A 12,689-nucleotide genomic window follows, 5' to 3' on the forward strand; every position below is an offset into this window, starting at 1 on the left:
TGACTGACACAAGTGGGCGCCTGACCAGACGAGAACTGATCCCCAGATAGAGCCACAAGGGGATGCCCCAGAAGTTAATGAACCTCGCCTTATACAGGGTCAATTTGCTGGAGGTAGGAAGGACCGAAATAAGTGGGTGTTATAAAGCATGTTTTGACTGTGTATCTACTGCAGTTAGGATGTGGCTCCTAGAGTCCTTTACATGATTAGGACATGTTATTTTTTTTGTCCATGTTCCAAAAAAAAAAAAAAACAGTGCATGTATGATGGTATGAGAGTTCAGCCTGGCTGAGGAAAGTGCTGAGAGAAGGAGACCACTAACAGACTCTAAACAGGCACAGGAACCAGGCCAAGGCTCAGCCAGAGGATTCCACATTCTTTTCTATAAGCTATTTTCCTGTTCTGAGGAACAGCACATACCCCCTCCCTCGGTGGGTAGTTTGAATGCACCAGCATCTGTTTTAGCCCCACACCGCTATCTTCTATAACAGTTACAGATCAGAAGACAATGAATCAGTAACTAGCCTCACCCAGTTCAATAGCTTGTCACTGCAAAATGCCTTGAATTATAATCAAGGTCTCTTAAATTATTCATTATGCCACTGTAGTTGTGGAAACAGGCACTTAAATACAATGGGCTAGCCAATGATAGTAATTGAGAAGCAAGTCAGCCAGATTCAATCAGGAAATTGTAAGAACATCTCAAGTGAGCAAACTGCAGTTAGATCAGGGTCTGTGTTAGCTTTTTTCAGTTCTCGGCTTTTTTCAAACTTGGGCAATTCAGCTTAATCCTAAAAAAAACTTTTTTCACAATGCTGCTCAGATTTTGTCCATAACAAGCATTTTTTTCCCACAGAATGGGCTGGGAGGTTGATGCACAGAAACCCTGTGTCTCACTGGATCTGATTTAGTCCAGGGACATATACATAAAGGCACTGCAGAGGCACAGGGTTTATCTTTCATGCCAGCAGCTGCTTCCCCTGGGAATGTCCCACCTGAGGGTGTTTCAGAAGAGGGAATCCAGTAAGAAAATGCAGACCCCCATTAGCATTAATTCCAGTGGGGAAATCTCTGTGAGAGACTGCAGGTCAGAGGCAGGAGAAATGACACTAGAGCACAGCTGTCCTCTGTCTCTGCCAGCATTTGGCAGATCCTCTTGCCAAATGTAGATCCTGAGGCCGGGAGGATATGGAAGAAAAATGATGATGGAGTGAAGGCAACACTCTTTTTTTCTCCACATCCTCAAGGTTTTTATCTCCTTTACCCCTGGAGGGGATTATTAGGTCCTTTGAGCAACTGTCTTCTTTACCATCAGTCATTTTCAATGGCAGTTCTTTAATGAAAGAACATTTTAGGAAAAAATCATCACTTAAAACGATCTCATTTTCTAGAGTTCGTGTTAAAACTAAGACTTAAAATTTTAAATCCTCAAAGCTTCTTCAAACTTCTGGCTTACTGTATATGTTAACTGTATACTGTTAACTTTATGGACTCAGAGTCCATAAAGTTAACATATACTTTGCTTTTAGGCATCCGGTGTGGAGCATGAAAATGATATTTTTATGGAGTCAAGGGGGCATATCTATAAGATACAGTACTGTAGGTGTCTCCCAAAAAGAAATTATTCAATGTTAAGAATCAAAGTTTGAAAAAAGCATAAGTCAACCCCAGGATAATATATTTACAACAAAAGCATGTAATTTGAGATGTCTATTATTCATATCACAATCTACATGAGAACATAAGAATGGCCATACTCAGTCAGACCAATGGTTCACCTAACCCAGAAGCCTGTCTTCTAACAGTGGACAGTGCCAGATGGTTCAGAGGGAATGAACAGAACAGAGTAATTTATCAAATGATTCATCCCCTGTCATCCAGACACAGATTCTAGCAGTCAGAAGCTTACAGACACCCACTCACTGCTTTTTCCGTTTCTTCCTGCTATGCCTTCCACGGGTTTTCTTCCCCACAACTCCTCTAGGTAAACCCCTTCCTTCATGGACAGACTCCCAGGGCTTTTTCTGTGTCAGAATGGGGTTGTAACCCTGACCACCCTGGCTAATAGTCACTGATGGACCTATCCTCCATGAACTTATCTAATTCTTGTTTTAGCCAATTATACTTTTGGCCTTCACAGCATCCCCTACTGATGAGTTCCACAGGTTGATTGCATTGTGCAAATACTTCCTTATGTTAGTTTTAAACCTGCTGCCTATTAATTTCATTGGGTGGCCCCTGATTGGTGTGTTATGTGAAGGGGTAAATAATAATTCCCTATTCACTTTCTCCACAAAATTCACAATTGTATAGACCTCTATCATATCCCCCATGCTCCAGCCATCTCTTCTCCAAGCTGAACAATGCCAGTTTTTTAAATCTCTCCTCATATAGAAGCTGTTCCATACCGCTAACCATTTCTGTTGCCCTTCTCTGTACTTCTTCCAATTCTCTGAGATGGAGTCACTAAAACAGCACATGGTATTCCAGGTATGGGCATGCCATGGACTTGTATAGTGGCACTATGATATTTTTCTGTTCTTAAAATATTTAATTTTGTCCATGACTGCTTTAAGCATTCAAAAGCAGCATAACAACACCGTACAAATCTGATACAGAGACAGTGTGGAGGAGTTGCAGATATTTATTTTTCATCACATTTGCGTTTCCTTGTGCTTATTTACGTAGATATTATACTGGCAATTTTATACAGTAGGCATTTGATATGGATTAAAACAATACGCCTGGAGGCGATGACCAGCTTCAACAATCTACTGCAGTGCTGGATCTAGAGAACAAATCTTACTTTGTATCACCCTGGGACCAGCTCTCAATGCAAGAGATTATTCCAACTGATAAACCGGTGAGTTCCTATAGAATAATTTTTTAATCCTCCATTTCATTCATATATTGGCCACACCCTGATCGTGTGGAATATTACTTCCAAGGGGAAGTTGCCTGATGTCCAGCTCATGAACCAGCCTGCAAAGGATACTGGCAAGACAAAAACCTCAAGCACTGCTTCACTTGCTGACATACTTTGAGCCCTCCCCAGCTTGGCAATGAACTCAACCCAGCCTAGCCAGGGGGTATCCCTGACCACGGGTTTCCTCCTCTTGATGACAGTGTCATGATGAGTACTACCAGGCAGGCCTCGTCTGTAGGAGTTAGCTTTTAAAAAGCAGGAAGAGGCTTTTTGGTGACATTCTTAAGAGTTAAAAGCTAAGCAAAGGGACCTGAATGGGTGTTCTGCACATGCACCCTTTACTAAGGGCCGGCTCAAGACTTAGGCAACACTTCATTCCCACTTAAGCTCTCAAAATAGGCTTCAGTGGGATTTCACTGGTGCACAGGCCTTGATCTAGCCCCATGCACAGGGTGACTTTTACCCACAGTGAACTTGCAGGATCAGGCCACTTCTTATAAAATATATAGCACTACAGGAAGGGGTGGGGTGGAGTGTGTCTGTCTGAGGGGGAAAACTGTGATCCAGAACTTACAACCACCACACTCTTGGATGCATCCAGGACATGAATGACCGGTGCGCTGTACCGTGGGGCAATTTTCACAGCTGTATGTGTTCTGAAATGGGAAAACAGAACAAAAGTAAGTGTTGCCAAGGTACAAGGCTTTTCAAAACCATGATGCACTGAGACACTGTCAAGCTTGTGCTTTTTATAAATTTTTAAAAAGCCAAGATTTCTTTTGGCAGACAACGAAATCCTAAATTTACCACTAGAACAGAAGATGACATTAATCCATTCATCTGCGGTAAATTGATCAATAAACACAGATATAATTTATATGTACAGTGGCTCCTTCCAAGGGTATCAAAATTATTTACAAATATTGGGCCAAATTCTGTGCCAGCTTACCCTACATGTAACCTCACTGACTTTTAAAAGGTTATAACAAGAACAGAATTGTGCTCACCAATTAATCGAGCCTCATAATACCCCGTGAGGTTGATGTTCAAGGCTAAACCCACCAGAAAAAAAAATTATAGTTTCTTCTGTACATCTTACAAGTACTTCTGTTTAAGTGGGCCTCTTGTCCTTTAACAGAGTTCCACTAACACAGACAACTGATGTACTAAGATTGACAGTACATAAGACCTTCTACTGTAGTTACATGTAACAAACCCACAGCCTTTAGAACCAAAAGTACAAGCACTCGCTCACTTAAACTGAAGGAGGAACTTTGTAAGTTACAAGGTCCCTGATAGGACCAGTCACTAGAGGGAGACACGGTCTGTCTCTCTCTCTCTCTCTCTCTCTCTCTCTCTCACACACACACACACACTTTTCAGCATAGCATTTAAGTCCATCGCTACTCAGCAAAGCGCTGGAGCACATGTCTGAGTCCCACTGATCTTGGGCATGCACTAAAGCACTTTGCTGAATAGGGATGGAGTGCCAGATCACATCCTAGCCCAGTGTATTCTATGTAGTTGGTCTTTTCAGCAACTCATCCTGACAAATGGTGTGAAAACATGTTGACTCCACTAGCAAGCAATATCTTGCTTGCTCAATTTGCTACCTTATCAAATCCCGCTACAACTTGATAAGACAGTTACCTTTTCCGTAACTGGCGTTCTTCAAGATGTGTTGCTCATGTCCATTCCACAGCAGATGTGCGTGCTCACCATGTGCACTGGTGCTGGAAGACTTTCCCCCAGCAGTACCCATAGAGGAGCACCCCTAGTAACCCCTGGAGTGGCGCCGCTATGGTACGGTATAAGGGGCGCTGCATGCTCCCCCCACCTGCAGTTCCTTCTTGCCAGAGGGGAAGGAGGGCGGGATGTGGAATGGACATGAGCAACACATCTTGAAGAACACTGGTTACGGAAAAGGTAACTGTCTTTTCTTTTTTGAGTAATTGCTCATGTGTATTCCACTATAGGTGATTCCAAGCTGTATCAGTTGGAGGTGGGTACGAGTTCAGACACTTGAGATGGAGAACTGCCCTGCCGAATCCGGTGTCCTCCCTAGTCTGGGAGACGATCGCGTAATGCGAGGTGAATGTGTGAACCAATGACCACATGGCAGCCCTACAGATGTCCTGGATGGGGACCATAGGCCAGAAATGTAGCCGAGACTTGCACCCTAGTCAAGTTTGCCCTTACAATTGGTGGCGGGGGGACTCCCGCCAGGTCGTAACAGGTATGAATACATGAGGTGATCCAGTTGGAGAGCCGCTGAGTGGAGATCAGCCGACCTCTCGTGTTCGGCCGAGGCGATGAACAGCTGCGAAGACTTCCTGAACGGTTTTGTACGTTCCAAGTAAAAAGCCAGAGCCCGCCTCACATCCAGCATGTGGAGGCAGCGCTCCTCACTGGATGCGTGGGGTTTGGGACAGGGCACTGGCAGGAAGATGTCCTGACCCATGTGGTAGGTGGAGACTGCCTTGGGGAGGAATGAAGGATGTGGGCAGAGCTGGACCTTATCCTTAAGGAACACTATGTACAGGGGCTCAGAGGTCAGGGCCCGAAGCTCCGAGACCTGTCTAGTGGATGTGATCGCTACCAAGAAGGCTACCTTCCACGAGAGGTGTGACCAGGAGCATGTAGCTAGCAGTTCAAATGGGGGACCCGTCAACCTGGTCAGCACCAAGTTCAGATCCCACTGTGGGACTGGGGGCCTATCATACAGGAAGAGGCGATCCAAACCTTTAAGGAATCGGCTGGTCATGGCATGGGAGAACACCATGTGGCCCTGTGGAAGGCGGGTGGAAGGCTATCGCCTCCAAGTGCACCTTGACGTACAAGGGCGCTAAGGTGAAGGCGGTAGTCTAATATAAGCCGAATCGGAGCAGTCGCAGGTGGAACACCCCGATCGGTTGCCCACCAGGAAAACCAAGACCACTTCGCCAGGTAAGCTAGACATGTGGAGGGCCATCTGCTTTTGAGAAGGACGCGCCGAACCCATTCCAAACAAGTCATCTCCTCCCGGCCTAACCATTGAGCAGCCACGCCGTGAGGTGGAGTGCCGCTAGGTAGGGTTTGGGGACAGCAGGTTAGCAGGTCCTGGGTTAGCAGGTCTGGGCAGGATGGCAACTGCCACGGCGGGGTGACAGCCAGGCTCGTGAGAGTCCTGTACCAATGTTGCCTGGGATATGCCAGGGCGATCAGGAAGACCTGGGCCCTGTCCATTTTTATCTTTTCTAAGACCTTGCCGATCCGCAGGATTGGGGGAAAGGCACAGAAGAGCTGGCCTGACCAGGACAGGAGGAAGGCTTCGGAGATGGCACCCACACCCACCCCCCTCCATAGCAGAAGTGGGGACGCTGGTGGTTCTGCCGAGTCGCGAAGAGGTCCACCTGGGGAGTGCCCCAGGTTTGAAAAATGCCGTGCACCACCTCTGGGTGGAGTGACCACTGGTGCTGAGAGGAGAAGTCTCGGCTCAGGCAACCTGCCCGAGAATTCCGGGCGCCCAGTAACTGGTGGGCTTCCAGGCAAATATTGTGGGCTATGCAGAAGTCCCACAGCCTGGGGGCTTCCTGGCAGAGGAACGGGCTCCGCCTTGCCTGTTGATGTAGAACAGCGAGGCTGTGTTGTCCGTGAGAACCCTGACCACTCTGCCCTCCAGGTGTGAGCGGAAGGCCGCGCATGCCAGACGGACTGCCCTCAGCTCCTTGACATTTATATACAGGGCAAGGTCCTGAGCGGACCACACGAAGTACTTGCGTTCTGCCCTCTTAGAGATAGGGGGCAAGGCATTCAAAATTTTGGCCACCCCTTCATTGAGTGGGATAGCCACCCCACCCAGTGCTGAAGCAGAGAGGATGTTGAAGAGGGAGTCCGAGGATTCCTCCACCCAGGGCCGGCTCCAGACACCAGCCTACCAAGCACGCGCTTGGGGTGGCACCTTGGGACGGGGCGGCACTCGGGGTTTGTTTTTGGTTTTTTTTGGTTCGGCTGGGCGGCGCTGGGGGGAGGCGGAGCTTGGGAGGCGTGGCACCGTGCTGGGGGGGGGTGCAGCTTGGGCAGTGCGGCGCTCAGCAGGGGCAGACTTCGGAAGCACGGTGCTCAGGGGGGCGGGGACTTGGGCGGTGCGATGCGACGCTCGGGGGGGTGGGGACAGGGGCGGCGCAATGCGCCGCTCAGGGGGGTGGGGCGACGCGCCGTGACGCTCGGGGGGGGGCGACGCGCCGCTCGGGGGACTGGGACAGCGCTCTTTGTTTTCGCTTGGGGCGGCAAAAATGTTAGAGCCGGCCCTGCCTCCACCTTCTCGGCTTGAAGGTTGAGGCTTGATGCACTAAAACTAACTCTAAAACTAAACTACTTTGAATTACAGGTACTACTAACTATGAACTAACATAGTCCAGGAGGGAAGCTACAGCAAAGCTGGAGCAGAGCAGTTCTGATGCACCTTCAGTGGCGGCAATAAGGAACTGAGGGTGGGGGAAGCTTGCAGTGTCCCTTATACCGCACCATAGCAACACCACTCCAAGTGTCACTAGGGGCACTCCCCTATGGGTACTGTTGGGGGGAAAGACTTCCAGCACTGGTGCACGTGGCGAGCACGCACACCTATTGTGGAATGCACATGAGCAATCACTCGAAGTAGTAAGCTGGTCAAGAAATGGATTTGGTCAAAGTAGCGTACGTGGAATTGATGAGGCATTTTGTGGGTGTGAAAACCCAGTATCACACGTCAAGGGGCGAGTTACAGGAATGAAACTCAGGAAATTTTCTTGTAGCCTTATCTCATTCTGTCCTTTGCCATCCATGTAAGTTACACTCACTTTGCACATCAAACGAATGCCAAAAGAGCATTTTTCTGACCAACTTATGCCCACCATGTAACTTTACACCACCATTTATGTCATTACAGAATTTGCTGCATCGGTTTCCAAAGAGAGGTGCACTCAGTTATGCCAGAGTTAGATTTTGACCACAATTACTAAGTTAGAGACTCTAAAATGTTCTTTGCAATGACCATCTTCTCAGCTGCTCTAGGGCTTCCAACAGCCTTAAACTCTTGCTTCCAGCACTGCCGAACTGCACACACAACTACATGCGGTACTTAGTTTTGACAGATGTGTCCAGTAATGCAGTAATTAAAAATGAATTACACACACATAATTGTAACATGTAGATGTGCAAAATTTATTACACACCAAAACAGGAGAGCAAAGGGCAGAAAGATGGGTCCATGGTTTAGACACTGGCCTTGGACTGGGTTCAAGTCCTTGCTCTGCCACTAACTTCTTGTGTCACCCTGGGCAAGTCACTTCTCAATCTGTGCCTCAGCTCCCCATCTGTAAAATGGGGCCAACACCATTTCCCTAGGTCACACAGGTATTTTGAGAATAAAGACCATGAGGCACTCAGATATTACAATAATGGAGGCCATATAAGAAAGAATAAAGATTAACTAGATAGCCATGGCCATCTATTTAGGTGTTTATATGTACTTTAAACTTGCACTCAATATTTAATTTCTAAACTAAAAAAAAAAAAAAGAGAGAATTTAAGCATCTACAATCTTAAATTATTTCAGAAGTGTAAATGAAGTGAAAATAATTCCACATTTTTGCACCATCAATTTTGTGTGCTGAAGTCTTGAGTTGTGCATTTAACAATGCAATGTAAAAATATAGCCCATAAAGAGGGAAATAAAGTAACATTTTCCACTGAGTTCTCATATTAATCTTTATATGCAGTGATGTTGTAGCAGTGTTGGTCCCAGTATAAAAGAGAGACACAAGGCGGGTGAGGTCGTATGTATTATGGATAACTCTGCAGTATAATTGTGAAAGCTACCTCTTTTGGATCTTTGTTTCTTTTGATAACATATTTGGGGTTTCAGTCAACAAGATACAATATCTGCTTAAGGTCCAAACCTCTTCCAACCTTCATTTTAATACGCAAAGGTGGGAAAAAACCTGAATGGACATTTACATGGCACGGTTATACAGTGTGAGTGCATCTTTTTGATATTTTTAAAATTATCTTTCATTAAATCATCAAGTGTAATACATTGCCATTATGTCTATGTCTGAAATTACTAAGAGACATTCAACCCTCAAGGTGCTGCACACACTGATCCTGATCCAGCAAAACACTTAAACATATGCTTAAACTTTAAGCATGTCAATAGGCCCACTGAAGTCAATGCAATCATCATATGCTTAAAGTCTAGCTAAAGGAGAATCTCCATGGTGATCAATCTGCAAAGGGACATAGCATCCTTGGAACATGATGATGATGATGGCGAGAAGCGATGGCATAATTATGATGATGGCATAATCATGATATGATTAAAGTTAAGTACACTCAGAAGTGTTTTGCTGGATCAGAGCCAAATTTCTCAGCCTCTTGCATGAGGGTGTTGGGAGGGTGGGGATCTGATCCATGCTGGTAAAAGAGTTTTGGGAGCCTCGAGATGAAAATTATAACAGCAGCAGTACATGGCAGGGAGAAGAGTTACTCTTCTATGTACTGTAAAAAAAATAATAATAATAATCTTATATTTGCACTCCTCTCCCTCAAAATATCTTACTTACTTAGACGTAGTTGCTCCTCCAATCAACAAAGGAATCTTGATCTCTAATCTCTCCATTTCCTTGGCAACAAAAATCATTTCATCCAAAGAAGGCGTGATAAGACCAGACAGGCCAATTATATCTATTACAGATTAAACAAAGATGGGTTTAAAAAAAAAAAAAAAACACTACTTAGGAAAGAAGTGTTACACAATACAATTTTTCATCTGTAGCTAAACTTTATAAAATCAGCTTTGTGCTTCAGACACCAAAAGAGAGAAAGTGTACCGTAAAAACACAGCAGCTATTAATAAAAGATAGTATTTCAGAAGCACTGGATGGTAGTTTTGACCTAACTGGAAGAGACAACATTTTCAGAAGAGGCAAATGATTTTGGGTGCTCAACCTGGGATACCTTGGGCCTAATACTGAGCATGTGCAGCTCCTCCTGACTCCAGCTGGAGTTGAGAGGGGCCCGTGGCACCTCCCAACTCACCTTGAGGCCTAAGGTGTCCCATGTTAGGCATCCAAGATGGAAGAACCAGATGGTAGAAACCACTTAAAATTTTGTTCAAGGTACCACAGTCTCAAAATTTAAATAAGGCTGTGATGGAGTGTGTACCATGCACACACTCTGAAAGAGTTAATGTGGGCCTGAGAGGCCAGTTATGCTACCTGGCTGCACCTGGAGTGCAGAGCAGGCTCAGTTAAAGAGGAGTCCCAACTGAGAGGGTCTAGTTTAAAGGCAGAACATCTGGAGCAGAAAGGCGCTGCAGGGAGGAGAGGAAGGAACTCTCTGGGACTAGAGTGGTTGTGAGGAGAGACCAAGAGGAGATTTGGCCCTGGGATCGTCTGTCACACATGGAGACACAGGCCAGGAGACACATGGAGCAGCCACCAGGGCGAAGTAGGCTCCACTGGTGAGCCCTGATACAAGTGTAGAATCTGTACTTCCAGGGGAAAAGCCCTGAATGAACAACCCCGAAGAAGGCAGAAGTTGGGTTTTCTTTTGTATTTTTACTTTGGAATTTGATTGGGGGATTCCAGGGGAGAGTCCTGCAAATCCTTGGCCCTTAGAGAAGTGTGGGGGAATAAGGCCTTGTAAAAGGCTATGGCTGGAAGAAGCCCAGAGAGGTAGCAGGATTGGATTTAAATAGACAATTGCCTGCTCACTACAGGGCCCTGGGCTGGAACCCAGAAGAGTGGGAAGGCCTAGGTTCCCCTACTAACCACTGGAGAAGGTGCAGCGAAGCCCCTGAGAGAAAGGTGTGAGGACCAGAGAGCCCAGAGTTGGGACTGAGGACCTGATAGAAGGTTTTGGACTTTGGTTTGCTGGACTTCTTGCTACCCAGCCATGAGAGGACACACTGGTGGTGAATGCGCCCTTTCACAAAAGGCATAAGGAGTTGGATTACTATACACACAGCCCTTGGGGACCCTCATCTACCATATTGGTGCTTTCAAACCTCCCCATCTATATTCCTGCATAGTTCACATCCTCCAAGCCACAACACATAATTTGATAGCAACTGGGACTTAGTCCAGACAAGAAGTTCTTTATTGTCCTAGAAAGATGAATTCTGGTTTTAACATGCACTGGTTTACAAGCTCAGAATGGTTCTAGAGGTCAAGAGTTCTATTCCTAGCTCTTTTTCTGACTTGTGACACCTTGGACAAATCACTTAACCTCTCCAAGCCTCAGTTTATTCATCTGTGAAACAGGTATAATAGGATTTACGATTTCACACAGGTATTATTTTGCCAAGTGTTTTGAAATCCCTGGATAAAAGGTGTCAAGTAATTACCAAACACAAGTAGCAATAACAATAAAAAAAGATAAGCACTTAAATTCTGACTTATCTATGGTAAAGTCTTTGCATTGCCATGCTGTTCATAAGTTTTGCAAACTTCCAAAGTATGCCTCACCAGCAATATAATTCAAATGTGTTTAAAATCAAACAGTTGAAAAGTACAAATGAAATCTCTGTACCTGCTTTGTTTTCAATAGCAGCTCTCAATATCTTATCACATGGAGTCATAACTCCTAAATCGATAACTCTGTGAAAAGAAATGTAATGGTACAAGACTTCTTAAAGTTAACCCAAAAAAAACCAAAAAAAAAACCAAACAGTTACTCACCTTTTCGTAACTCCTTGAAGGGGTTTAACTATACTTAACACTAAAGATAACTAACAATAGGGTAACTATACACAGTAGATAAGTAAAGCAGCTAGGGAGAAGTGGAGCACTAGCAAGCAAGAGACCACTGTTCCAACAGCAGTCACTGCCGGTAAGAAGGAACTGAAGAGGGGTCGGGCTGGCAGAGTCATATACAGAGCGCGTATCGGCACCACTCCAGGGGGCTCCACAGCCGGACCGACGGGTAGCTGCTAAGGAAAAAGTTCTGACATCTGTGCACCCGGCGCGCGCACACACCTAACTGGAATAGATATGAGCAAGCACTCGAAGAAGAACAGAGCATTTTTTAATGAAGGTCAAAACACTTCATTATAAACCACTGGCCCAGTACTGCAGCATTCTATCATAGAGGAAGGAAACAGAAATCTGAAAGCAAAGGGGTGGATCCCTTTTTGCAGGTTTATTATTTTTGGAAATACTTGTGACCCTGGAGGACTTTCAGCTCCTGAAGGGATTTCAGATGATAAAGTATCAGGGAGAGGAGGGGACTGAGAAACTGCATTTTAAAAAATGTCCATAGTATTTTTATTTATGTATTAAACAGGGATGGAGCGGGAACAGATGTGAATAAAACTAAACAAGTAGTATGGAAAGCAGTGATGGTTTTCATATAACAATTTTAGTGGCTAATAAATGTATTTTAAACTATGATTTTGATAGTACTTAACTTCACTCATTCTTCCATTTTTCTGTTTAATTTTGTTCAAATACTAATGTGGTGAAGTAAGTAAGCAAGCAAGCAATAAGTTACTGATGGTAAAACATTAAGGTGGTAAATTTTAAGTGGGAAGGGGGCGCGAAGAGAGGCACAGAATAAAAAAACAAATACAAAAAAACTAACATCAGGGCTCAAAAAAATCCACTTCCTTTGGGCAACTGAGGCAACTTGTACCACAAACTTATGTAGAACTTACGCTTTCCTTTACAAGAAAACTAACTTTCTATTCCTTATCACCGTGCAAATAACTTTCCAAACACACTTACAATGAACCAATACAGTG

The 12,689-nt window shown here is 45.0% G+C and overlaps 1 protein-coding gene across 4 annotated transcripts in view; it reads right to left on the reverse strand.

Moving 5' to 3' along the window:
* MTR (5-methyltetrahydrofolate-homocysteine methyltransferase) overlaps window positions 1–12,689 on the reverse strand; it is an 85,328-nt gene that overhangs the window by 14,404 nt on the left and 58,235 nt on the right. For all 4 annotated transcript variants that reach the window (XM_039531292.1, XM_039531289.1, XM_039531291.1 and 1 more), the window contains 3 exons: window positions 11,480–11,547; window positions 9,511–9,631; window positions 3,501–3,582 (listed from right to left, as the gene is read on the reverse strand). In XM_039531292.1, coding sequence (XP_039387226.1) covers window positions 3,501–3,582; window positions 9,511–9,631; window positions 11,480–11,547 — 271 coding nt within the window. The remainder of the gene's footprint in view (window positions 1–3,500; window positions 3,583–9,510; window positions 9,632–11,479; window positions 11,548–12,689) is intronic.

Source organism: Mauremys reevesii, linkage group 3, assembly GCF_016161935.1.
Source record: "Mauremys reevesii isolate NIE-2019 linkage group 3, ASM1616193v1, whole genome shotgun sequence".
In the NCBI taxonomy this organism is placed as follows: Eukaryota; Metazoa; Chordata; order Testudines; family Geoemydidae; genus Mauremys; species Mauremys reevesii.